Source organism: Dermacentor albipictus, unplaced genomic scaffold (genome assembly GCF_038994185.2).
Source record: "Dermacentor albipictus isolate Rhodes 1998 colony unplaced genomic scaffold, USDA_Dalb.pri_finalv2 scaffold_16, whole genome shotgun sequence".
NCBI classification, from domain to species: Eukaryota; Metazoa; Arthropoda; class Arachnida; order Ixodida; family Ixodidae; genus Dermacentor; species Dermacentor albipictus.
In genome coordinates, this window is record NW_027225570.1 from 9587332 (window position 1) to 9614981 (window position 27650).

The following is a 27650-nucleotide window of genomic DNA, read 5'->3' on the forward strand; positions in this document are numbered from 1 at the left end:
CGAGCTGCGCTCAAATTTCCCATTCGGGAGTGTCGTGTTCACGGTGAATTTCTTTCTTTGAGATCCCGTGGAATTCCATTGAGTTGTGGCATTCAACACGTACCTCGCTCCCCCCCCCCCCCTAGGTCAGGCAGTTTCCCCATTCTCTAGGATATAGGCACGTTTAAAAAAGTTACTTTTGTTTTTTGCATGAATTGTGATTTTGATTTGCAGCAGTGTCATTTATTGTGCCTTGTGCGCTCGATTATACTTACAATCTATAGTTGTCTATAACATTACATTTTTTGCTGCGTACACTTGTTTTATCTGTGCGCGTGCTTGGTAATCATATAATTCCTTTGCTGCATTTGTATTACCTGTTCTTTTTTTTATATCTGCAAGAGACCCTCTGGCAGCACAGATCCCTTCGAACTCCCCCTGTACAAGAATAGACGTTTGGCCAAGTTGGCACTGGTTGAACATCTTGAAGGGGAAGCGTAGAAGCTTGTTAAGCCTGTAAAATTAAGAGCGCTCAGAAGAATGAATAATCCAGAGCCTGCCAACAAGAAGAAAAAAGCAGTTATAATTCGATGCGTTTGATTCTGTCGAAACCTCAGCAGTCATGGAGGCATTACGGAATCAGGGTGTAGACGAGACGTATGTAAAAAATACTGAAAGATATCTATAGCGGCTCCACAGCCACCGTAGTCCTCCATGAAGAAAGCAACAAAATCCCGATAAAGTAAGGCGTCAGGCAGGGAGATACGATCTCTCCAATGCTATTCACAGCGTGTTTACAGGAGGTATTCAGAGACCTGGATTGGGAAGAATTGGGGATAAAAGTTAATGGAGAATACCTTAGTAACTTGCGATTCGCTGATGATATTGCCTTGCTTAGTAACTCAGGAGACCAATTGCAATGCATGGTCACTGACCTGGAGAGGCAAAGCAGAAGAGTGGGTCTAAAAATGAATCTGCAGAAAACTATAGTAATGTTTAACAGTCTCGGAAGAGAGCAGCAATTTACAATAGGCAGCGAGGCACTGGAAGTCGCAAGGGAATACATCTACTTAGGGCAGGTAGTGACGGCGGATCCGGATCATAAGACGGAAATAATCAGAAGAATAAGAACGGGCTGGGGTGCGTTTGGCAGGCATTCTCAGATCATGAACAGCAGGTTGCCATTATCCCTCAAGAGAAAAGTATATAATAGCTGTGTCTTACCAGTACTCGCATACAGGGCAGAAACCTGGAGGCTTACGAAAAGGGTTCTACTCAAATTGAGGACGACGCAACGAGCTATGGAAAGAAGAATGATAGGTGTAACGTTAAGGGATAAGAAAAGAGCAGATTGGGTGAGGTAACAAACGGGAGTTAATGACATCTTAGTTGAAATCAAGAAAAAGAAATGGGCATGGGCAGGACATGTAATGAGGAGGGAAGATAACCGATGATCATTAAGGGTTACGGACTGGATCCCAAGGGAAGGGAAGCGTAGCAGGGGGCGGCAGAAAGTTAGGTGGGCGGATGAGATTAAGAAGTTTGCAGGGACGGCATGGCCACAATTATTACATGACCGGGGTTGTTGGAGAAGTATGGCAGAGGCCTTTGCCCTGCAGTGGGCGTAACGAGGCTGATGATGATGATGATGATAAATTCCACACGCACATAAACTATTACAGAACCTCAGGAATGTAGCCGGTATATTTGATGTAAAGGTTCCTTTTTCTTCCCCTAACAAGATGATCAAAATTTTCGATAAGATTCATAAGAAGTTGGCACAGGCTGCCTCCACGCTTGCTGGGAAATGCTGCACTGTTAAGCACACGTATCTGCCTGTGCAATGTAGAATGGGAGTTGTTTACGAGTTTCAGTTTTTCTATGGTAACGTCTATATCGGCCAAGCAGGTCGATGCCTCAACATTATATTGTCAGAGCATAGACGCTCGCCAGCGGGTAATGGCTACTCACACGTCAAGCGGCATTGCTCCGAGCATGGGTGTACTCCATTCTATGAAGACACCACAGTTATTTACGAGCATAGCAATTAGACGGCGAGGGAGATTATTGAAGCCTACCATATCAGGAAAAAATGATCGCTTTCTGTAAGCATGCCTTCAATAAATTTGCATGACAGTGAATTTGCATTTTTAAACCACTTCATAGTATAGCATTAGATCACTGGGTTTTGCTGTTTGCCTGTGCACTGATCATGACGCGAATGATGGGAGGGCACGTGGTTATAGGTTGTAGGACTGAAGTTGCGCATGCCTTCTGAGAAAGCTACTCGTGAGTTCAGCGCAGTCCTTCGTGCTTCCCGCCTTCGGTCTTTGTCGTCTAGCGCCGCCCCTTCAAGATGTTCGACCTCCTCCACCTGTATATTTTGTTATCCGCGTTTGTCTTACAAGAAGGAATGAATAAAGATTCTCCCGAAAACACGGAGGGTGCTCACCAGGTCTTTCATGCGAGCCAGCGAGTTGCTGCCAATGGAATCGCTACGCTTGGGCGAAGGACTCGGGTGGGTGTCCGCGGGGCTGTCTTGGGCGGCGGGTGCGCGCTGGGTGGGCCGACTTGCGTCGAGCGCAGCCGGTTGCCGAGCCGGTTCCCGGTGCTTTTTCGGCTTCGAGGCTTTTCCGGCAGGCGAACCGGTGCGACGACTGTGTCTCGATTTTCGGTGGGCCAACGCACCTTCCGCGGTCTTCGACGGAGTTCCAGAAGAACGCTGCTCCATGGCGAGGTTCGTCCTTTTTCGTCTTCTTCCTCCTCTTCTTCCTACGCCGGACGCTTTCGCCCGCCTCGAAAAACGTCGAGCGCGTCCTTCCTCCTCGTGGCGGCGCTGCGTCGACGTTTTCGCATTGCGGATTCGCACGAACTGTTGGCTGCAATTCGGCGCTGCTTGCGAACGTCGTAGTGGATAGACGTTGCGTGCCACGAAGGTTGCGACCTGTGTGGTTCGTAAGCACGGACATTGCGTAAGATTACACTTTACGTTGAATCCCAATAAAGACAATTTTAGGCATCGTTATTTTGTTCAATAGCATTTATTTGCCCGCTTCGACAGATCTTCCATTCACATAGATTTCAATATGTGTGCTGGATCTACATAATAATTTTACAGCGGTGCTGTACATGTCTAGGGTACCATAGAATTTTCGCGTCCGCACATAAAATGAAATATCAGCATCAATGGCTCATACCCCCGCAAGCAAACAAAAAGGTGTAATGGCTCATAGCCCAGGAAGCCAGAGGCTACAAGCACTCAGCACAGTGAAGCGGACAGTGCTTACATTCTTTCTAATCACGCATACAACATGCAGAACAGCAAGTTGAAAACTATCAGCATCAGTGGCTCATACCCCCGTAAGTCAGCAAGCAAAAAGCACGAGCACACAATTGTTAAGCTCCGGGAATTATTGCTGCAAGGGCGTTCAAGAGAATGGACAGTATACGCCGACTTCACTCTTTTTCGAGCACTTGCTGCCTGTCTTTCAAAAACTAATAAACCTCGTCGCCCGGAGCAGCATTACGACGACTAAGGATCTATACCATCGTCTCCCTTCTCGTCTTCCTATAGATTCAGTGGTGGAGTGAGTATCTTGGAATTCCCGTTTCTTAAGGTTTTCATGTATCGCGTATTAAGTACATATCCTAGTAAAGAACATGCAGTCTCGAAGCCCTTGACGTGGTCACGCTATTTGAGTAAGCCTCACGCGCAGGTCTTGCTTTGCCCGAAACAGCAACTATGGAGAAGAAATTCGCCGCTCCGCTCATCCTGGCACTGATAGCCACCGGTCTTCTGGCAAGCCTTACACCGGAGAACGGGAACGTGTTGACAACAGCTTTTAGTCATTTTCGTTCCGTGGCATTTTGTTTCTTTAAAGCGCAGCTTTCTTTGCCTGTTCCTTAGAATTTCCCACTGCTGCTGCTGCTGCTGTCGCGCACACCGCGTCGGGGGGGGGGGGAGGGTTCAGAGCGTGTATATAGATGACAGGCGCGAGTACGTGAGTAAGAGAGGAAAGGGAACGCTAGAAACTCGTTTTCACCCCGCCGCGTCGAATGTGCACAATGCCCTCTGGAGCAGCCTCTTGACAGCTGTAATTATCCCTGACCCCCCTCAAAAGCATTGCAGGAAATCCAGCACTTCTCTTTCTCTTAACGTGCGAGTCCAGAGGGGACGTAGATAGAACTGTAGAGAAGAGGGAGGAGAAGAGGCAGTTACCATACAAGGGGGAGGGGGTGAAGGCGACGTGAGAAGGCAAGGAAACCCTACTACTATATGGTTGCGGGGAAACTGGATAACCTTAAGTTCGAGGTACGGTACAGTATGTTCCTGCTATGTCTGGAAAGCAAACACGATGCAAATATGTCAAGCGGACAAATTACGAAGGGCGTGCAGAAGCACTGTCGCATTAATTAATGCGCACCGCAGGGCCCAGACGACACTGTGGAAGCGGTCCACCATAAAATACACATTTTTGTGCCCGCCGCGGTAGCTTAGCGGCTATGGCATTGCTAGAGGAAGTGGAATTGATCCCAATCACGGCAGCCGGCTTTCGACGGGGGCGAAATAGAAAACGCATGTGCACTTAGATTTTCGGGCACGCTAAAAAACATCACGGTGTCAAAATTATTCCGGAGTCCGCCACTACGGCTTGCCACCTAATCCGAGTGGGATTTTGGAACGTAGAGCCCCAAATCCAATTCAGGTTTAGTACTGCCACAATGCGATGTGGCACGTGAGGAAATGGCAACACTCAACCATCTCAGAGGTTATAAAATGTGGCACGCCACAACGCCTCAAGCAAACACCTCTTCCTGTGTGTTCTGTGTACTACGCAGACGAACAGCAGTGGTTCACGCAAGGTAACGTTTAACACCAACTCACCACTCTCATCTTAGCCTAAAAGTTGAAGAAGTTAAGCTTCAGCCGTTCACATCACTGCTGATTATCGTCATTCAAAGCATCCACAACGGAAAGCTTGGCTTACATCGATTCCCACAGTGCGTGAGATCTGCATAACGTATTTGTATAGTACTTGTGAGCAAGGCGAAGGAACTGCAAAATGGAAACTGTTAATTATTTTCATCTACACTAAAGAAGAAAGTAGCGGGGTGAAAGAAACTTTCGTGTTCTACACCCCGGATTATCAACACAGTGCAAACATTCAATGACAGTAATATTACAACTATAGCCTAAGTTCTAGCCTAACTACTGTAAAATAAAGTTTATAGGTTTCCTCATAGTCCTCGAAACTGACACAGATGTTTCGTCAGAACTGGAATGTGGAAAGAAGCAGCGTGTCTGACGTAGGAAAAAGCTGATTGGTAAAGGATGCACGAGAGCACCGGCTCAAAGTTTCTGAACACTCTCGCGTGCCCTGTCTGCAATGATGAACCGTGACCCAATTCTTGGCAACGTTTTTATACACGACACTCATTTAGAGCCTAACAAAGTCATAATGAACAAATTAGGCGCATGACATGGTGAGCTGATTTTCGTTCGTTTTAAGCGCTCTCTGTAAAGTGTTAAACGATAAATGTAGATACATCGACAGCAGTAAAGGCAAACTGTGGACGTAGATGTCGCTCTTTCAGTGCGCAATCATTATGACGGATGCTATTTTCTTTTTAACGCGATAGCGTTAAGGAGCTCGTGTCGCAGAAAAGCCGGTGTCGTCGGCGTCGGGTGTCGGCGTCGGCGGCGTTGACCGTGAGCGATAAATCACGGCAGGCGCTTCATAAATAAAAAGCAACTTCCAAGATTGGCCCGGTGGGAATCGAACCCAGGTCTCCGGAGTGTGAGACGGAGACGCTACCACTCAGCCACGAGTTCGATGCTTCCAAGCGGTGCAAACGCGCCTCTAGTGAATGCGGTGTTGCCTTCGAAACGAGCCGTGGAAAGTTATACTGCGGTGTATATCGGTAATTATGAACATGTAACGTACAGAAGTCACAATTACACGAGTTGCGAAGTGCGTTTCCGCTGCATTTCTTCTGCGCTTTCCGCACACGCAGAGCCATCTTGCGGCAAACACAGAAGACCCCCTCCTCTCAATGTACGGCGCTGCCCCGACAGGAGGAGCGCCGCGCGCGCATTGGGACCGCTGCCAGGCGCGTCGCGGGACTCCCTCTCCCCTGACGACGCTTCGCCGTGCTTCCGGTTTAGATTACTATCTATCTCTCTGCCCGTGCCGATCACGACGTGGCGTAGATCGTTTCCCCTCCGAGACACCGAGTTCTTTGGTTCGTTTCGTTCGCTCAGGCGCACGTTTCGTCGCCGCGCCGAACGCTGCGTTGCTTGACGCTCACCGCGTGATAGGTGGGCGCTAAGTCCGATGCGGGGCGCATCGTAAGTGATTGCTGTGCCGTAGCGCATTGTCTTATGCCCCTTGGCGGGTCGACGGGAACGCTGTCGCGTCCCACTCTTGAAGGCGAAGCTTAAGCGTCCTCCAATTTTTTCTTTCTTTTTTGTAAATATCGGTTAGCAAAAGAAATATCCATTGCAAATCGTCATAAATGCCCTGCTCACGGCACATGAGTGACTAATTTGAATAACCGAAATGGAATTTTGCTTTCGCGCGTTCCTTCGGCCACGCGGTTTGGAGCGCGCTCGAAGCCGAGGTTGTCGCAGTACAACTGCAGGGACAGCATTGCTTCTCTAACGTAGTGTATATCTACGTCAGAGATACGTCAGTGCACACGCAACCTGGGCCACACATGTTGCTGCTTCAGGGACACTCTCACGGTGGACACGTTGTTAACGGTGTTGCCACGTTGCTTAAAGCAATGATCCCAATACGCCGATATTAAATATTCGCTAGATTCCTCAATAGTGTCGCAAATGCGCTAGAAATGTGTCTACAAGAATAGGGTCAAAGGTGGGTACGAAACAAGAATCGTCAAGTAGTGCAATTGCATATTAAAAATCATGTTCCATAACCTTTTTAAGAAATACCTATGAAATACCATGGGTTCCACATATGGTTGTTTATGACCACATGATACTCTTTCATGTTGAGGTAATCAAACATGCGTGTATCTATCAGGGAGATATCGTCCACCATCACAGCCGAGGCCTTTTCAGATAAGAAAGAGCGCAACCAGATTGATCGACAAACAGCTACTAATCTGTTCTGACGAGGAATATCACTTTCGCAATGACTGGAACTCCCAGTCATGCCATCACTCCGATTCACTTTGTCGCATTCACTATGGAGTTTTTGTTTGTGTTTTCTTTAAACTTTGGCACGTTCAAGTTCAAGTTCAAGTTTCTTCATCAACGATGTCAGATTTACAAGAATTGTATGCAAAATGAGCACTACACAGGGAGTCCCAAAGTTACAAACTGTCAGGGGGACTCCCATACATGAAAAATAAAAAAAAGACAATACAGATCAAGCATTGGTTACGGTGGCATTACACACTAAATGAGAAACAGCGCGAAAAAAGAACTCAAAACTGTTTAGTAAGACAAAAAAAAATGCGAAGACTTCTGTAGTGAACAAGCAATGCAAATGTAAAATACAATAAAAATATGAGTAATAAACGTGTAGTATAATAGCTAAGTCAATTATGATTACAATCACAAAGGCAGTGGTTAGGATGAAGAGAATTGCTGCATAAAGTATTTCTTAACCTGATTCTTGAATATATGCTCTGTGGGGGATGATTTAATGGTATGTGGAATAGAATTCCATAGTTTTATTCCCGCACATGTGGTAGTGAACTTACCATAGTTTGTGCGCACTTTAGGCAAAAGACGATTATCGAGTTCAGAGAACCTAGTAGCGTAAGTATTTACAAAAGTTTCAATAACAAAGCCATCTATGTGTGCAATATTACGAAATAACCTATAGATCACGATTGTTAACTTTAACTGAAAGAGCTGATGAAGAGGGTGAATGTTTAAACTGCAATAAAGTGGCGTTGCATTCGATAGGAAATGGCTGAAAGTCATGAGGCGAATCGCCTAATTCAGCATGCGTTGAAGTTGGCTGAGGTGAGCGAGGTATGTGTTTCCCCAGGCTGATATGCAGTAAGATAAATGGCTGTGAATGTGTGCATGATAAAGGGAATGGATAATGTGTGGCTGAAAGTACGAGCGGGTTTTGATTATGGCGCGTATTCCAAACGATATCTTACGGACAAGTGAGTGCGCATGAAGATTGAATTTCAGATGCCTGTCTAAAACTACGCCAAGAAACTTAGTGCTAACAGAAATTGGTATTAAGTTGTTTTCAAGACGCACCGATATAGAGTTCTAAATTAGTGTCGGGAAGGAATGAAAAACCATAAAAACCGTTTTTAGAGGATTGATGCAGGCAGGCAATTTCTTATGTTATTTGCCTTCCTCCATTAATATTACCGTAATAATAGGCCGACATCCCAAGTGGACATGTGCTGTTGCCCACGAGGTCTCAAACTAGGGAAATACAACTAAGAGTTGTGTTATTTCGTCATGGTTCATAATGATGACAGACGCATCAAAAAGAAAGAAAGAAAACATGAATGCATGAAGATAAAAAAGAAAGAAAGAAACGAAATAGAAAAGGGACTGTCCCTTGTCTTATGCGTTCTTGTTCTTCTCTAGGCTTAATTGTTTGTCGTAATAATTCATCTGCGGCCCGAAACACTACTACAACATCAGGTTTCTTATTTCCCTCTACTTTGTCGCAAACTAGCGAAACAAAAGACGTAATCTTGGCACTTCATTCGTAGTCACGTATCAGTAGGCTTTTTTTTTTCTTTCGTAATCGATTTCTTTTCGCTCGCTTGCTGGTTACACAAAAAACTCCGAGATCTCCCATATTTGTGTAATCATGCAAGGGTTGACTGTCAAATGAAATGTGCAAGTACATTGAGCGAAAAGTAGAATTATAAGAACTGCACAGACTCCTGGCCCGAGGCACATTCTTCTAGCCAGCTACTCTACACCGGGGTCGGGGAGAAGAGGCAAGGAACGATGACGTAATAGGGGAGAGGCAAAAGCACATTATCGAACAGGTGTAGTCATGGCCTAGAGCCTAAACACCTACTTTCTGGAAATAAAGTAAGGCTCGAAGTTAGTGTTTAATAACAAATGTACAGCCTCATAAATAAATAAATAAATAAATAAATAAATAAATAAATAAATAAATAAATAAATAAATAAATCCTATATAAGCAGTTCACGAGAAGGTAGATACGAAGTATCTATCTTCTTGCTGGCAAGTCGCTTTGCCAACGTTTCGGCAAGGGGACTTGTCTTCAATGCCGCAACTGTTTTCGTTGGCATCATTTGCTTACGTAGCTCACTCGCATAGCCGAGTAGGATAGAGCAAGGCGGAGGAAGGCGAAGCTAAGAGAATCGTTAAAGGCATAGCGCTTGAACGGTCGTTACGCGTGTAAGGCCAACAGATAATAAAGCCAAGGGCAGTTATTTGTAGTTTCAGTTGAAATTTAGAAATGACAAACTCAAGCAAAATGAAAGGAGACCAAGAAAAAGCAACTTGTCGCTGGTGGGAGTCGAACACAACTTAAAAATTACGTGCGCGTCACAAAATTTTTGCCTCGGCGGCAGCAGTTCCCGCGTCCCCATCCTCGGGTATATTATATGTGTACGCGATCTAACTCGGGTTGTGTTAGCCTGCGCCGCTCATGATCCCGGCGGCGGATGTGGGACGCCCTTGTGACTGATGGCGTCAAGCAGTGCGTTTACTTTAGGAGCAGACAGCTGACCCATAAACCTTCGCATGCCACCTGAAGAAATCAGTCATGTTGAAGTCGAGAACCTCGCTATGCAATGAACGAGAAGCGAGACCAATGTTCATTAACCCCGATCATGTGAGCCCAATAGATGACGAAGCAACGGGAAGCATAACAAAAGTTATTTGTAGCTTTAATTAAAGTGCAGAAATGAACGCCCATTTTCATTTCCCTTTACCTTATCATTTGGTCACTTCAATGAGAACTACAAATAATTTATGTGCTTAGCTTCATCATCTGTTCGCTTCAAACGGTTGATAATAACTAAAATAGGGTCCCCTGCTTACTCCACACTTACTCTCGCCCTATACGCGTAAGAGCGCTTTTCTAAAGCGAACAGTTTGCACTACCGGCAGCGATTTTGTAAACGACGGGTGCAGTTCCCGCGGCCAGTACTAACAAGTTGACGTGATCTTGGGCGCTGCAATGGGAAGCTATTCTAATCGGTTCCCACTCCAATTCTGCAACTAGCCCTCCATGAGAGGTGAAAAATTTTTCGGGCTACCCCCACTTCACCCGTCTGTCACGCGTTGTCACGTAAATTGCAAGAACTCTCATCCTAATATGATGTGTACACAGTGATTAGGCATAAATACATCGAAAACGAGCAAAACCAATATTGCTGATTGTACGCCGCTGCCATTAGCCCTCCGCTTTCAACAAAACGTTTTCGGGCCGCGCCCACTACAACTGTCTGTCATGCGATGGCGAAAAACCGCGAGAACTCGCCCCGTCCAAGTGACGTGTACGCCCTAAAGACACATTAATGTACCGAATAAAAAAAAATGCTTTGGAATAGCCTGAGATTGTCTGGTTCCGTAAGAAATATTAGATGAATGCACACCCATTGCTCAGGCACTGGCTACTCGGAGCTACCAGCGAGACTGGATTTCTCAGCGTATAATAAAAATAAAAATTGGGGGCTCAGTACAACGTTGTCCAGGCCTTTCGGCACGTACAGGATATCTGACAACGAGTCTTCGCTGAGGATTAGCTTTAGCGGTATTTTTTAACCTTGCTTTGCATAAGTAGCGATTTTCGGCCAGCCACCGCATGCTATAAGCAAGGGGAAGCGGACCGATTGCAGACGCCGTCACCACCTTCCCCATTCGGTTGTCGACTTTCACTGCACTAGGTCGGACCCACCGAAACTCTCTGCACTTGTGGGCGCTCCTCGGCTCTAGTGAGCCATAAAAAAAAAGAAACCTGTCAAGGCAGCCAGCGCTATTGGCTTTCAAAGAAAACAGAAGTGATCTCCTGTAAACCATGAGAGCATTTGGTAGGGCTGTTCAAACAACGCTGCAGGCCGCCTTCCGATACATGCGTTGGCGGTAACGTAAATTTGACGTGCGGAGATTGGAATAAAAAGCGGATTGCAATAGTTTTCCGTTATAGGGCTCCTTATAGGCTGCTTATTGAGGAGTATAGCAGCAGCGCTAGAAAGGCGGGGTAAGATAAGACTTGCTACGCACTTAAAAGGGTTCCAGTAGAAATAAGAAATTCCGACTTGCTGATTCCGAATCCTAACTTTTGCATTGAAGCTTATGCGCGTCTTATCAACGCTACAGATTTACTGGCGTGTGCTTAAGCGATCAGTGGCTGACATTGCTTGCGCCTCTCACTACGTTTGCGCTCACTTTAAAAGCAACGACGACACCTTTTGCGGGAACTGAGTGGCTGCTAATCAGAACTTTACAGTTATTTTTTTCTTTTGCTGAAATAAAGGATTTCAGTTGAACGATTACTTAATGAAGCATTTCTGCAATCAGTGCTATTTGGTGCTCATCAGATACATTGCTTGTTTCCTCCACATTCAACACAGGGGAGCATTGGCGGACGGTGGCTTTAAAGTAAGTACGATAACGATGACGACCGATTCTTAGTGATAATGACGACAAATTTGCACAAATCACCGCTTCCTACGCGTAAATTGACGGTTATACTTCCCTTTAACGTCATGCCCTGTAGTTTGCCCGCAGGCTTCCTAGAATTGAGAACTTCATTTTTTTTTAAAAACGGCGGAACAGTTCTGTGTCACTGGTTGTAGCGGTTCGTAGATGTAATGACTTCGCCAAGTTATGGCCATAACGTGAATGCAGGTGGCGCCACGTGTAACAGACAGGTAGTGCTAGTTAGACTGTTGTGGGAAGCAAGCTCTCCCTTTAAAAGTGCCCTAAAAAAAGAAATCTTCACTGAAGCTTTTGACAACACATTTCCCACCCAAAAACGAAATGGATCATAATTATAGACAGGATAGGCTTCGAGTGCCACAGAATCACACAGAACGGCAGGTTCAATATTCATGAAGTTCTTGACACTATAGACGAGACGTCATTATAGTCGTCAACGGAAAAGAAAGACTTAACGAACGAATGAATGATGTCATTGAACGAACCAAAGCAACTGACGGGCTATAGGTGTGCCATAGTTGGGGGCTTCGGATAAATGTCAAACACTTGGGGTACTTTAAAGCCCATGCAACTTCGAGTACACGCACATTCTTGTCTTTCGCCCCGGGTCGTAATAGTTAAATAATGAATACAATTTTATTAGAATTGAAATAATATTTTCGAAAAATATTTACGCGTCGTTGTGGGACTTAATCCCGATTTCATCACGCTATATTGTGATGCTCTATTCAATCAGATACGTGTGCGTTTTATTGCTCGTTGTAATAACCTTTCGTTGACGAGCGTTGCCTACGGATAACATGCCACAAAACAATTTGGGTGCGAAAGCGTGACATGGCCCATAGAGCGAAAACGTCGGTGGCGCTTGTAGCAGTGAAACAGCACCCAACTTCCCATTGGCTGCGACGCTAGGTCACGAGCGTTCCTCACGCTCTCGTACCCTCGCTCTCGGAAGCCTCTGTTATCCGCGCATTCCTTGTCTGTGCAAGCTCTAACCTGCGCACTAACTACGCCTCGGTGAGGCCAAATCAGAACGTGCCAAGCATCTCAGCGCGTTCGCTTGTCCGCAAGGAGTTCATAACTCGAAGGAGCGTTCAGCAGCGTTCAGCTGGATATTAATGTTTTCGTATTTGCAACTCATAACAAACTCTTACGTGTACTCGGACTTTCTTCCTGAGTATCGGTATCGAGTACGAAGTTCCTGGCTAAATGTATTCGGCCAACACTAAATGATAGACAGCAAGCGTGATGTGTTGGTTTAGATCGGGAACACAGGAAATGTATTTCACGCAACTCGCTTTCTTTTGCGAGCACGGTCGGAGGAGACCGACCGATGCAAGATCTCTGGCTGCAGTGGCCTGACACACGTTATGTAAAGAAAATTAAATCTGCACCTATGGTTCACGTATTATGAGAGCTGCCTGTACAGTGGCGTAGCTAGGTCGTCTGGCACCCGGAGCCCTTAGCTCTCCTGTCACCATCCCCCCTCGGGTGTAGTCGAGGAAGGCGAGGATATCGACAATTTTCGGGTGTCTTCAGACGTATAAGACACCCCCCCTCCCCCCACCTCGCCCCGTGCACCCGGGGCCCACGGCCCCCCGGCCCCCCCTGTTGCTACGCCACTGCCCGTGACTGCAGCGTACTGGCTGTATGGTTGTCTTTCCTTTTCGTTATATGTTTTCAGGAAGCTATTGTGGAATAGGCTAACTCGAGAACCACGGTCTATAAGTTAGTCGTAATCGTTGCATCTTTCAAAGACTGTGAAGGGGCCCTTCCATGTCAGGATTAGCTTTTAACGCGATAGCGTTAAGGAGCTCGTGTCGCAGAAAAGCCGGTGTCGTCGGCGTCCGCGGCGTTGGCCATGAGCGAATAATCGTGGCAGGCACTTCATAAATAAGAAGCAACTTCCCAGATGGGCTGGGTGGGAATCGAACCTAGGTCTCCGGAGTGTGAGACGGAGACGCTACCACTCAGCCACGAGTTTCTTTTTTTATTACCGGCTTGGCAAGTACATAAAAATATTGTCAAATAAAACCGAATGTTAAAACGTCTAGTCGTTACTAAGACTGACGTGTCATGTTAAAATGGCTTCATCGAAGCCAAACTGTCCAACACTGAAACCCAATTTGGCGGATCACTTAGCAGTTTCAACACTTCGCTTATATAATTAACATTTTCAGTAAAATAATACATTGCTGGCCTTGCATCAACATCAGCATTGCGTACAGTCATACGAGTTCGCCACACACTTTGCCTACACAAAAGCATCAACATGTCCACCGGCACACCGTCAGGTTCAGCACATGGCAAAAACCTTGTTCCGAACGCAGTGATAGGAAGCTCCATTTTTAATGTTCTTTGCACGATGTCCCAAAGAAAGCGAGCATCGTGGCAGTCAAGAAAAATATGTTCGACAGTTTCTTCCTTGTTACATATAAGACAGTTGTCTGACCATGGGACAAACAAGCCCTTGCTTCTTAGCCATGGCTTAACAGGCAGTGTGCCGGTATGGAGTTTGAAAAAGAATGATGTTGTGTTAGCTCGTACAGGCATATTATTGACTCGCTTGAAAACATCTCGTTCAGGCCCTAAGTAATACCTAGAACGATACACTGGTGTAGGTATAAACACTTCAACAAGATCCTTATACAATTGTTTTCGTGACACTGCAAACAAGTAGTCTTTCGAAAAACGAGCATTGAGAAGACGTATCGCCATGGAAACTTCACGCAGATAGCCCTTTAGTGCCATCGGTTTGATTGCGTGCGACGATACAACAAAATCGGGCAAAGCGTCGCGCAATCTCACTTGGATTACCGTCCGCAGAAACCCATCGCTTTGGTCGCGGAAGATAACAAATCTCGATACAAGTTGCTTGAAAAACAAATGCGTTAAACCAAGTCCCCCATTGCGCAATTTGTGAAACAAATTACTTCTGCTCGTGCGTTCCCACACCGAACCCCAAATAAACTCTGCAAACACTCTGTGTATTTTTTGAATTGAAGATCGGCTCATGCATAGTACCTGCAGGACGTAGAACACTTTAGCTACTAAAAAGATATTACATACTTTGGCCCTAGCAAACATCAAAAAGTTCTGGCCTCCCCATTTGTTAGTTTGCTCTTTCATTCCGTCTCTCTCGCTCGTCCAGTTTTCGATTGGCTCACGGTAGGCACTGAGCGGAACCCCATGATAAGTGCCGGGTAATACACTCCACTGCATTTTGCAGAAGACCTCTGGTGCATCTGGCCAATTCCCGTGCCAAAGCCCTAAACATTTTGACCAACTTATGGCACTACCGGAAGCCTTGCAAAAAGCTTGGGCTTCCCTCACAGCTTCTGCAGTGCTCTGTTTATCGCGACAAAACACTGCTATGTCGTCGGCATAAGCTAAAACTTTTATTTCTCTACCAAGGAATGTGTACCCGCGAATATTATGGCTATGTAGTAACTTTAAACAGAAAGGTTCTAAATAAGTGCAAAGAGCAAGGCCGAGGTCGGACAGCCTTGTTTTATGCTAGACATTACTGCAATCCGCCTGCTCAGTTTGTTGTTAATAATTAAGTTTGTAGTACAACTATCATACATCATTTTTACCTCGTCCAAAATGACTGATCTGACATTAACATAATCAAGAAGCATAAACAGGACTTCGTGGGACACCCTGTCAAAAGCTTTGGCCAAACCTAGTTGTAGCATAGCTACATGATCTCCCATCGTATCGCAACATTCAAGTATGCTTCGCGATATATGTATATTTGTGAATATAGTCCTGCCTTTTATACCGCATGTCTGATGTGTACCTACTAGGGATTTGGCTACACTTTGAAGGCGATGGGCGAGCACCTTCATAAATACTTTATAATCAATATTTGCTAAGCTTATTGGCCGGTAGGTCTCTGCGGATTGAAGTTTAATGGGGTCTGTTGATTTAGGTATCAGTACAACGTGTGTCTGTCGGAAAGAAGGAGGCGTCCATTTTTGCTCGTAACACTTGGTTATGACGCGGTGCAGAGCCTCAGCCATTTCAACCTTGAAAATTTTATATATCGCTGCCCCAAGTCCGTCCGGTCCAGGCGATTTCCTTACACTAAGGTCATCTATAGCCTTTTCAATTTCTGCTACAGCAATCGGCCTCTCAAGGCCATCCTTGAGTTGACCATCAATTTTCGGCATAAGAGGTAAATATTCACTCTTAAATGCAGAGCTCTAATCTCGCTTGTCCTCTTGCTTAGCAGCGTGCTATAGTAGTCAACGAAAGCACGTTCTATCATTTCCCCGTCATTTGTAAGCTGCCCTTGAAGAACGATTTCTTTTACTTCCTTGGTCATAGCGTACCTCTCCTCTTCACTTAAAGCTCGCTTGGTGGGCGTTTCACCCAGCCATACACGTTCAGCGCGTGATCTTATAACCGCGCCACGATAGCTCTCTTCATCAATCACTTCAAGTTTCGCTTTAATTTGATTAATATCATGTGCAAATATACCAGCCCCGCCGCTTTCCATGTTCAACAGGTATGCTAACGTGCATTGCAGTTGCTTTTCTTCTTGTTTTTGTTTCTACCGCAACACGCATGCTCTCTCTAAAGCAATTGTTTTCGCTTCGGTTTTGAACATCTCCCAAGCTTCTACAACATTTTTTGCATCCTCAAGAAGAACAGCGCCTAATTTCTCTTTTATTCTTTTAAGAAATACTCCATCTTGCATAAGGTTGTAATTAAGTTTCCATAGGTGCCAATTAAATTTCTGTTCTTTCTTTTTCATACCTATCGTAACCGTTACCAAACAATGATCACTGAAACTGATACATTCTACACCATATTCAGAAAGTAGTGGAACTAAGTGAACAGGAACATAGATGCGGTCTAACCTTGAGTGGCTGTCTCCTTGAAAATGCGTATATTGCACATGACTGTAAGAACCAAGAACACTCCCAACGTCCTCTAGATCAAGATCACACTCAGCCACGAGTTCGATGGTTCCAAAGGGTACAAACGCGCCTCTAGTGAATGCGGTGTTGCCTTCGAAACGAGCCGTGAAAAGTTATAGACAAGAACGGCACCGAGAGCGGCGCTGCTGCGCCGGCGTTGAGAGCGCCGCATGCGGAGCAAAATTCTATTAGCCGGTGGTACCCCTCTCCCATCTCTCGTTCGCGCCGCCTTGATTGCCTCCTGCACTCCGCGTGTTTGGGCACGTTTCGCGCCGCGCGCGGTGTGTGCGCGTGGACATTTATTTCGAAGGGCGGTGTACAGTCTCTCTCACATTTAGGGGAAAACTCGAAGCGCATTACATCGCGATGCGGCGAGCGCTTGAGTGAGGCGGCGGCAGCAGCTCGCGCAGATGCTCGAGGGGCGCGATCTTGAACGGCGTCGTCTGCTACGGCGACGCACGCTGGCCGCATTGTCGAGAAACGTTCTACTGTCAGGTGCAGGGCGCTGATCACATCGTTACTGCGTGAAAGGAGCCGGTATTCTTTGCTAAGCGTTGCGCGACGCCCAATGATACGCCTCGAATGTAAGTTCATCGCTGCATGGCAGTCATAGACGACGTACTGATTCCATACATTCTTGACGGCCCGTTTCTGGAAGGCGACTATATATTCTAACGCGATAGGACGCCGATCCACACTGCTCGTGCTGTGCAAGAACTGCTAGAAGAGCGCGCAGTGACTCTCTTGGAGCGGCCGCCTCAATCCCCGGGCGCCAACATCATTTAAAATGTCTGGGGCTCGTTGAAAGTATCGCTGGCGCAACATCCCCTCTATCAGTCGCCCGAGGATAGGCTTCGATCCACCATCGTCAGTGACTGAGACGTGCAGCGAATGAACACATCCCTGATCATGTCATTCTACACTTCACTGCCTTCCAGGATGAGCGCTGTCATCGCTGCCGCTGGGGCCATGACGAGATACTAACTGAAGTTCCGAGCGTGACGTGTCCAATTCCCCACCGGCGGGCAGGGTCTGTCTGGTGTAGCGAAAGATTATCGAGAAAAATCACTTCCAGCTCATTGTCTGAACCTAAAACGTTCATTTAATCGTGTCCGTTTGTTTCACCGTGTTCGACTCTCATTGTTGATATACGTGCACACGCTCATTACTCCGGCCTTTCGAAAGAACAAATGAACCATGTTGTCAAAAGAAGTTTGTGGAACTCCATTATCGCCAATGAAGGATCAGAGTGTGGCGACGCACAACGTTTAGTAAAGAATATCAGCTCAGTTCCCGCAGTACCGATGAAATCGGTGCATTGCCCCTGACAGTACCACGCTTCCCGAAAATGCGGCCAGCGCGCGCCGCCGTAGCAGACGACGCAGATCACGACACTGCCCCTCAAGCGTGTGCGCCTGCTCGAGCTGCTGCCGCCGCACGACTCCATTGCTTGCCGCATCGCGACGCAATACGTTCCGAGTTTCCCCTTAGCGTGAAACAAACTGCACACGCTATATTTGCCTTTAAGAAGATCGGTACGCTTGACGATTATTTTTATGGCTGCAATGCGGCGAAACGGCAGCGTCTGCTTAACCATGTAAGGGACGCTGAGCAGGTAATTGGAAACGACATCGTATGTGCCGCCGGAAAAATCGTCAGCACATACGATGCGGCACATACATACGGCACCTACGAGCTAAAGTCATTTTTGCAGTTTCTCACATTATGTTTGCTACAAATCCGTGTTGTCTCTGATGGCGACAACGGACTTCTATCGACACTATGCGGAAGTAAACAAGATATATCGCTGCATAGCACAAGTACGACATGCGCACACAACTTTAACTAGTACGTCCCCTACAATATGGAATAGAGGCAGCAATGTAGACAGCTTGGTCATTTTTTAACAGTACTCAAGAGACGGAAGTTGAAAGTATTATTAATCACTCCTGCTTCAGCAATGCCGGCGCGACCAAGACGCGGGTGTGTATCGTCCAGTAACCCGATCGATCGGTGCGGTGGTGAAGCGGGAATGAACTCCGGTCATGTTCAATGCATCATGCACATATTCAATTTCTCGGCACGCGTGAACTTCGACCACTGCTAGCGCATACAACAGGCGTGGTTTCCATTCTTAGACAGCGCACACACAAACGAAACACGAGAAAGAAGACAGGAAAAGCGCTCGTTTAACTTGAAGTTTTTATATGAATAAAAGGATTATGTACCGAGTAATTATTAATTTCACGTGGGTTACATATAGAAACCGTCATGCACTCAGGAGTGATCAATAAACGAGCTCGCTTCGTTTGCCAGATGTTTACTTCACTCGGCGCATAATCATGTCTGTCGTCTGCTTCTTTCATCATCATCATCATCATTTATTATCCCTTAAGGGCCCTATTGGGCATTACATAAGGGGGGGGGGGTTAACAAAAGAAGTATTCACGTGGTCATATAATTATAAAGCGAAGTAAAAAGACAGACAGGCAAAGTAACGTTATACATTGTTATGGAACCGCGGTTGAAGGCAAAGACGCAAAGAACACGCAAGCAGTTGAGCTCCGCATATGTTTGCAATTGAATAAAAGGTTGCAATACAATTCAATATAAAATTCAATTCAATTCAATACAATATTCAATTCAATACACAAATGCAATTCAATACACATGTATATACACACAAGTCAAAGCAGAAAATGTGAGACATATCTTATGTCCCACCTTAAGGAAGAACCACAAAGTGAAATACGCGTTGGATATATGAGAAGCAGGAAATGTTTACCGATTATGAGATTATTTGTCAAAGTGAGCCGATATTAGCTGCCTGAATTTTGAGTTGTCACGTTCATTGATGAATGGTTCTGGAATCGAGTTCCATTCTTCAATCGCCAATGGCAAGAAAGACTTATTAAATGTGTTTGTCGAACCAGTTATGCGTTGTACACTCATAGAATTGAAAAGACGTCGTGATGTCCGTATGGGTGGCACTAAAAGGGTGGTTCTCAGGTCAGGGCGATTATAGTATAGATTTTGAAACAGGCATAGCCGTGAAATCTTCCTTCGATGAGCTAACGATTCAAGATTAATGGATGATTTAATGGCACTAATGCTAACCCGTCTATTATATTCGGAAACGATGAAACGAGCAGCCCGATTCTGAATGCTTTCGAGTGATTCGATTAGATATTGCTGGTGAGGACTCCATATTGAGCTGGCATATTCTAGTTTCGGCCTAACGTACGCCTCATAGGCGAGTTTTCTGATATGACTGGGGGATAAAGAAAGGGCACGCTTAATGAAACCAAGTGTTTTGGATGTCTCTGCCACTAATTTTGTGATGTGTTCAGACCAGTTAAGTTTGTCAGTGATAACAACACCTAAGTATCGGTACGATTCAACACGTGATATGGCAGTGGAGTTTAGCGAGTATGAAAAGTTAAAGATGGAAAGCTTTCGAGATACTTGCATGCTCTTGCATTTGGATATGTTTAGATTCATTAGCCAGGTGGTGCACCAAGTTTCTATTATATCAAGGTCTTTCTGGAGGAGTCTCTGGTCATAGGTGGTAGTTATGCGACGATAAAGAACGCAGTCGTCAGCGAAAAGGCGAATTGTGGAGGAGATATTTGTAGGAAGGTCGTTGATAAAGACTAAAAATAAGAGTGGTCCAAGGACAGAGCCTTGCGGTACGCCTGAAATGACTTTGGAGGTTTTGGAGCGGTGGTTGCCGATAACAGTAAACTGGGTGCGGTCTGAGAGGAAGCAAGAAATCCATGACAATATTAAGGGATCCACAGAGAGAGAGGAGAGTTTAGCAATAAGACGTTGATGTGGAACCCGGTCAAAGGCCTTAGAGAAATCCAGGTAGATGATATCAGTTTGAAAAGATGAATCTAAGTTCAGGTGAAGGTCGGTAGTAAACTCGAAAAGCTGGGTATCGCATGAAAATCCAGAGCGGAATCCATGTTGTTTGGAAAAAAAGAAGGAGTTCCTGTCCAGGTGAGAGGAGACTTGTGAGTATACGATGTGTTCGAGCATTTTACAAGCAATACATGTTAATGAAATTGGTCGATAGTTTGATGGATCAGAGCGGTCACCAGCCTTGAAAACCGGGACAACCTTACTTAATGTCCAGTCATTTGGAATTGCTGAACTTGAAAGTGATTGACTGAAAATTATTTGTAATATCTGGCATGAAATATCTCTTGTACCTTTTAGTATCTTGGTAGTTATGTCATCCGGCCCGGGAGCGCTTGATGGCTTCAAGTTATCAATGAGTTTAGCTATGCCTTCGGCTGAAATGGAAATTGGAGGCATCTGGCTGAAATTATGACTGGGATAGCTGGGTTAGTTTAGCACTGGTTCCCGTGTAAAAACTGAAGAAAAGTAAGTGTTCATGACATCTGCGCAGTCCTCTGCGGCGACGCGCGAGCCATCTTGGTCGTGCAAGATTATATTTTGAGGCGAGTTTCGGTTTGGCAACAGGATGTTCCAGAACTTTTTAGGGTTATTCCGAATAATGTTATGCAAGTCTTTATGGAAAAATTTCTTTTTGGAATGCCTCAAAAGACCTGTATAACCCCGGAGGCATTCAAAGTACTTGTCCCATTTTGAAGCAGAGGCAGAATTTTTGGCAGCTCGAAAAAGTCTTTTTTTTTCCTTAACAACCGTCGAAGGCCGTTAGAAAACCAGTGCTTATCAGCGTCTCCGCGAATACAGATCAGCGGGACATATGTTTCCATGAGCGAAAGTATTTTTTGCTTGTAAAGTAACCAGTTACTATTAACGGTTCGGTTGTGAGCAGTTTTACTAAAGTGAGAAAGAAACGCCTCTAGTTCAAGGTTAATTTGCGCATAGTCGGCTTTGTTATAGTCGCGAATATATTTTAAAGATGGCTTGCGGGTGGGAATGGGAATAGCCAATTCAAAAAATAGTAGTTTGTGGTCACTAAGGCCACTACTAGCACACGAGAGAGACTGACATAACTCAGGCTTTGAGACAAATACTAGATCAAGGATGTTGGTACCACGGGTTGGGATTCTAACAGACTGGAACAGATTAAAGGTGAGAATTAAGTCAATAAATTGCTTCGACTGACGAGAAGATGCTGATAACAGTTCCCAGTCAATACCCGGATAATTAAAGTCTCCGCATAGTACCAAGTTCGTTCGCGGAAAGCGGGTTTGGAGGTGGAAAAGGACAGAATACAGCTCATCAACAAAAGAGCAATCTAAATCTGGCGGACGGTAGCAGGCGATAAGCAAGGTGTTACCAAATTTAAGGGACAGGTTAATACATAGTAGTTCAAGGCTGCATTGGACGGGTACCAAGTGTGAGACTACCGTTGATTTAACGAGAATCAGGACACCACCTCCTCTTCGGCCAGCTCTGTCAAGTCTGTAGACACTAAACGTTCTACTAGTCTCGAGCAGCTCACTGTCCTGAATATCTGCGGTAAGCCACGACTCGGTAAAGACCGCAATATCCGAGCAATTATCATCAAGAAGCGCTTCCACAGCTTCCTTCTTTGGTAAGTAGCTGCGAACGTTCGTGAACATGACAGCCATATTACGATAAGATGGAGTGACGTGTGAGCTTTGCGAAGGCTGAGCTAGCTGTTTATAAGGAACCTTGGAAGCGGGTGATGATCGCTATGACGAAAGTTCGATTACGCGATCCGTATTGGCGTCATATATGTATTGTTTTTTGTCGATCTCCAGTTTGTCGTACCGTATTTTGAACGTGGCGTCCCTTTCCTTACCAAAAGAGTACAACTTTTTCCGGGCTAACCGAACATGCGCAGAATAGTCCTCACGAACAGAAAATTTTGATTTCTTCAGCTTCGGCCCTGCTGTCAGAATTTTTGACTTCACCTTAAAATGTGCCAGCTTGACAATGATTGGGCGGTTTTTTTATTCTTGGAAGCGGCCCATTCGATGCGCACGTTCTATATCATCAGCATTTATCGACACACCAAGATGCTCCGAGCAGAAAGAGATTACATGCTCCTCTGATTGCTCCCAGGTTTCACCGGCCGCATCTGTGATACCAAAGAAGATCAAGTTAGACCTGCGCAACCGATTTTCTGCGTCATCGCACTTCTCTGTGAGGTTTTTAATCTTGGAGGAAAGCCTAGTAACTTCATCGTTCCAGCCTGGTTCTGAAATTTTTCCGCCTGCTTGACCTGTGTGTACTATATTTTCTAAAGCATCAACCCTCAGGGAAAGAGTGCTGACGTGATTTTCGATGCTAGTCTGAGCAGTACGTATGTTTGAAAGCTCAGTGAGTACAGTGTTTTGTGATTGTTCAAGACGCGATATCGCCTCAGCGATTGATTCTAGGGTCGCGGGTCCTGGGTTTAGTTCAACGTCGCCGGAGAGGACAAGCAAGAGGTGAACAACATAAGCATTGATGCAGTGTAAGCAACTTTGGTACATCAATTTGCGGCAAGAATCGATATACTCAAGTGGGCACGACACCGCAAATAAAAAGGGATTGCTTGTACGGGTGCAACAAGCATGCGGTAAATAACTAACCTGCACAGAGAGCGGTGTTGGCATGACCGTGTTTGATGCGGTGACGTGCCCCAAGTCGAGCCGGTGCAGACGTGGATTAAGTAGGCATTCCGTTGCAGCCGGTTGCCGGATGAAAGGCTCATTCCAGGCGGGAAAAAGCGGGAAAGTGCTAGCTTCTGCGACGTCCTGAATCAGAGGCGGGAGGTGGAGTGGCTTGATAGGGCGGTGTTGATCGGGTATCAGCAAGCCAGCGAAGCAAAACGGCAACGTCGAGACGGTCCATATCAGGACAGCCTGCACAGAGAGCGGTGTTGGCATGACCGTGTTTGATGCGGTTTCGTACCATTTTCTTGTGAATCGGCAGAATTTCACTGGTGGCATCAACCTTTTCTTGTTTACATTGCTGTCGTGACAGTTAACAACACAATAATAATTTCCGGTCATCCGAAGAGGCGCCGTCGCAAACATGAGACGTATCGCGCGCAGCGCGAACTGAACGCGGGCGCGACCGCGAAGGGAAGCGGCGACGGAAACCACCGTTGGAGATGAAATCGTGCCGCCAGGGGAGAAACGAGCGCTGGCGTCTAGGATGAAACTTGGCGTGCGGTCGTCTATACTGCGGTGTATTGGCCTCGAGCTCCACCACTGGAAAAGCTGGCGCCACCGTCGGCGTGACGTGCTAGGAGGGATCACGTGGACATAGCGGCCGCGTCGGCTGCTTCGGCAGCGCCGAAGCGAGCTGAAAACGAGGTTAAATTCTCTCGTACGCTGCGGTCCTCATTAAGTGGCGAAATTTTCGCGCTTCGAGTGTTTCCTTTACAACGCTTGAAAGCACTACAATAGGTAGTGACTGCCTTTGAAGGCGCGCAACATAGTAGGCTACTGCTCAGTGCCGCAGGGCCGAACGCACGTAGCAGAGGCCGGTGTCAGCCTTATTCACATGTAGCCGCAGGACAAGAAGCTGCGTGAAGCTTGGCTCGGGAAACATAAAACCGGCAAACAGTCATCGGCTACAACTCGGGTGTGCAGCAAGCACAGACGCGAGGAAAATTTCTGCTAAGGCGCCCGGTCTGCGATGTTCTGAAAACGTGCACTGAGACGCTCGCCCGACTAATGTCATGACGGTTTGGTCTATGAACTTGTCGATGCTATAGATACTGGCAAGTTGAGTGGAGTGGAAAGGCAGCGGTAAGAAGGACATTAAAAAAAAAAGCCTGGCATATGGTCGTGTTTGTGTTATGAATTAATGCATGCACTCGATTACAAAAAAAGAGCAGCGGGAAATTGCACGCTGAGAACACCGATAAACATACAGTGCGATGCAACTCAAGAAATAATATTGAAAGGTCAAAGAATTTAGAAGAAAAAAAAAGATTGAATCGTCGCGACGGCACATCACAGTCCCCGTAGGCGTCGAAGTCTCTACAATCAAGTTATCTTTGAACAGCTCTGATAGCACCCACGCAACAATGGTTGCTTGTTTTCTGTCAAATGCTCATATTCTGCGGCCTAAAGCTCATGGCGCGGTGCGAAAACGCGCGCGCGGAGAAAGCGAAACAGTGCGCGGACAAGCATCCAGACCTGCCGGTCGCTGGGAATCTGCGCGATCGCTGCATTGAGGCTTCGTTCTATTACGCTCCATTTAGTTATACAAACACTATAAGAACATATTCCACATAGCTTCCTCTCAGCGTTTAACAACCTTTTAAGCAAGAAGCTGGTTCGGGAGACTCCATCGCGGCGACCGCGCGCAGTGGCGTTCACGGTATGTATTCGGTAAAGAGATAGCGTCTGTAAACGATTGTGTGCTTTCAGTTTGCCCAAGGTTATTATTTAGACAGTAACAAACTTCTCTTGGTTCGAAAGTACTTACAAAAATGTCCGGGAGAGCTCGCGCGTGCTGTTTTCAGTGAGCGCTGACAGCAAAACCTATGAGGAGCGCGCCACGTGATCCCTCATACTACGCCAGCGAGGCGCTTCCGCTAGATGGCGACTCCGTAACTCCTCGCCGCCAATATTGGTAATTATGAACACGTAACTTACAGAAGTCCCAATTACACGAGTAGCGAAGTGCGTTTCCGCTGCATTTCTTCTGCGCTTTCCGTACATGCAGAGCCATCTTGCGACTAACACAGAAGACCCCCTCCTCTCCATGTACGGCGCTCCCCGACAGATGGAGCGCCACGCGCGCATTGGATCAGTGTTCCTGTATAAGCTTGCGCACATATGCTCCCTGCGGGAGCATATACAGGAACACTACATTGGATAGGGTGCATTGGAGCTGTGCGAGGCGGGTGGCGGCGCGGACTCTCTCTTCCCTGACAACGCTTCGCCTTGCTCCCTCTGCAGAATCAAGCGTCCTTCCTTTCTTTAGATCCCTATCTGTCTATCTCTCTGCCCGTGCTGATTACGACGTTTGGCTGGCGTACATCATTTCCCCCTCCGCGATACCGAGTTATTTGGTTCGTTCCGCTTGCTCAGGCGCACGTTTCCTTGCTGCGCCGAACGCCGCGTTGCTCGACCATATGGCTCGACGCTCACCGCGTCCGATGCGGGGCTCCTCGTAAGTGATGGCTGCCCTGTAGCCAATTGCCTTTTTCTTCTCTGATGAAGGAGCAGTAACACCTTATCTTCTGCAAAAAGCTCTATAGCTCTTGACTTTGTAGCGTAGTACTCCTTTTGGGGAAGCTTTTTGCCTGCTTTATTTCTTTATGAGCGACCTTGCAGGTGCTCTGTAATCTTTCCTGGAGCTCTACGACATATCCGTACGTACGTCTTGGCCTCTGTGTCGAGATCATCGCCTGCCCACAGTTTCTTCAGTATGGGTATCGGTCTCCGCACAAATATTCCGTATAGGAGGTCAAATGGAGATAAGCCAAGGCTTTCCTGTGGGACCTCTCGGTAGGAGAAAAGCAATGGGGAGAAGTATCTATACCATTTTTAGGGCATTGCTGACACACACGTCCGATCATTAGCTTAAGATCTATTAAAATTTTCCACAATACTATTCGCCATTGCATGGTACGGCATTGTGGGCAGTTGTCGAAAGGACAGTAGTCGTCCAAGTTCCTCAATTAGGCTGGATGTAAAAGACTTGCCACGGTCCCTCACAAGCTCTCATGGAAAACTCATCATCACCTCATCACCACTGCCAAACAGAGGCCTCTTCCTGCGATCTCCAATTACCCCTGTCCTGCGCCAACCAATTCCAACTAGCACCCGCAAATTTCCTAATTTCGTCGCACCACCTAGTCCTCTGCCATCCTCTACTGCGCCTCCTTTCTCTTGGTACCCATTCTGTCACCCTAATGGTCCAACGGTTATCTAATCTGCGCATTATATGACCTGCCCAGCGCCATTTTTTCTCTTGGTATCTATCAGAATATTGTCTATACGAGTTTGCTCTCTGATCTAAAACGCTCTCTTTCTGTCTCTTAAAGTTATGGCTAGCATTCTTCGTCCCATCGCTCTTTCTGCGGTCCTTAACTTGTTCTCAAGTTTCTTTGTCAGCGTCCAAATCTCTGCTCCATTTGTCCACACCTGTAAAATGCACTGATTGTATACGTTCCTTTTCAATGATAGCGGTAAGCTCCCAGTCAGCAGCTCACAATGTCTACCGTATGCAATCCAAGCCATTCTTATTCTTCTGTGAATTTCCGTCTCATGGTCAGGGTTCCCTGTGATCAGTTGGCCTAGATAAACGTACTCTTTCACAGATTCTGGAGGCTGACTTGCGATCTTGAACCCTTGTTCCCTTGCCCGGTTATTTACTATTATCGTTGTATTCTGCATATTAACCTTCAGCCCCACTCTTATACTCTCCCTGTTAAGCTCCTCAATCATTATTTGTAACTCATCCGCAGTATTGCTGAATACAACTATGTCATGACGTAATAGTTCTGTGGAAACCCGGAAGGTGGAGGGAATTGATTAATAAAGCCAAAGTGCCACATCAACCCAATGGTAGCAGTTGCTACAAAGGAAACCCATAGGGTTTCCTCGAAAGAAAAGCCTCGCAGTTGAAGAAAAATTCGTCCTGGTATGGGACTCGAACCCAGGACCACCGCCTTTCCGGGGCAGCCGCTCTACCATCTGAGCTAACCAGGCGGCTAGCAGATGGCAGGGTGAAGTCGAATTTATGGACAACTCGAACGAAAGGCAAGAGTTTGACGCAATAGTTCTGCGGAAACCCGAAAGGTGGAAGGAAGTAATTAGTAACGCAAAAGTTATGTTATATAGATGTTATATAATATGTTGCAGGCGTTATATAATACAACTATCTATAACGTGTTTCATTATTTTCATGTAATACTAGTCATGCACACTGGCCTGCAATTCTCAACGCAGTTATTATGCCCACTTTTGTATACAGGCACGACATTTGCCCATTTCCAATCGGTAGGTACGGCATCCATATCTATACATTTTTGGAAAAGACGGCACAAATACACGCATAACGATTGACAACTGCTAAGCATTGCTGCTGCTATATCGTCTGGCCCATTAGCCTTTCTGCGAAAAACCATTTGCTAAGGGCTTACGTACACCTTCAAAAGCAAACTCAACTTCGG

At 46.2% G+C, this 27650-nt stretch overlaps 1 protein-coding gene across 1 annotated transcript in view; it reads right to left on the reverse strand.

Annotated features, from left to right (window-relative positions):
- Positions 1-27650, reverse strand: part of LOC135901686 (endothelin-converting enzyme 1-like) — a 185102-nt gene that overhangs the window by 41371 nt on the left and 116081 nt on the right. Inside the window, exons 3-4 of the mRNA XM_065431531.2 lie at positions 23101-23373; positions 2432-2923 (exon numbers count right to left, since the gene is read on the reverse strand). Coding sequence (XP_065287603.2) covers positions 2432-2923; positions 23101-23373 — 765 coding nt within the window. The remainder of the gene's footprint in view (positions 1-2431; positions 2924-23100; positions 23374-27650) is intronic.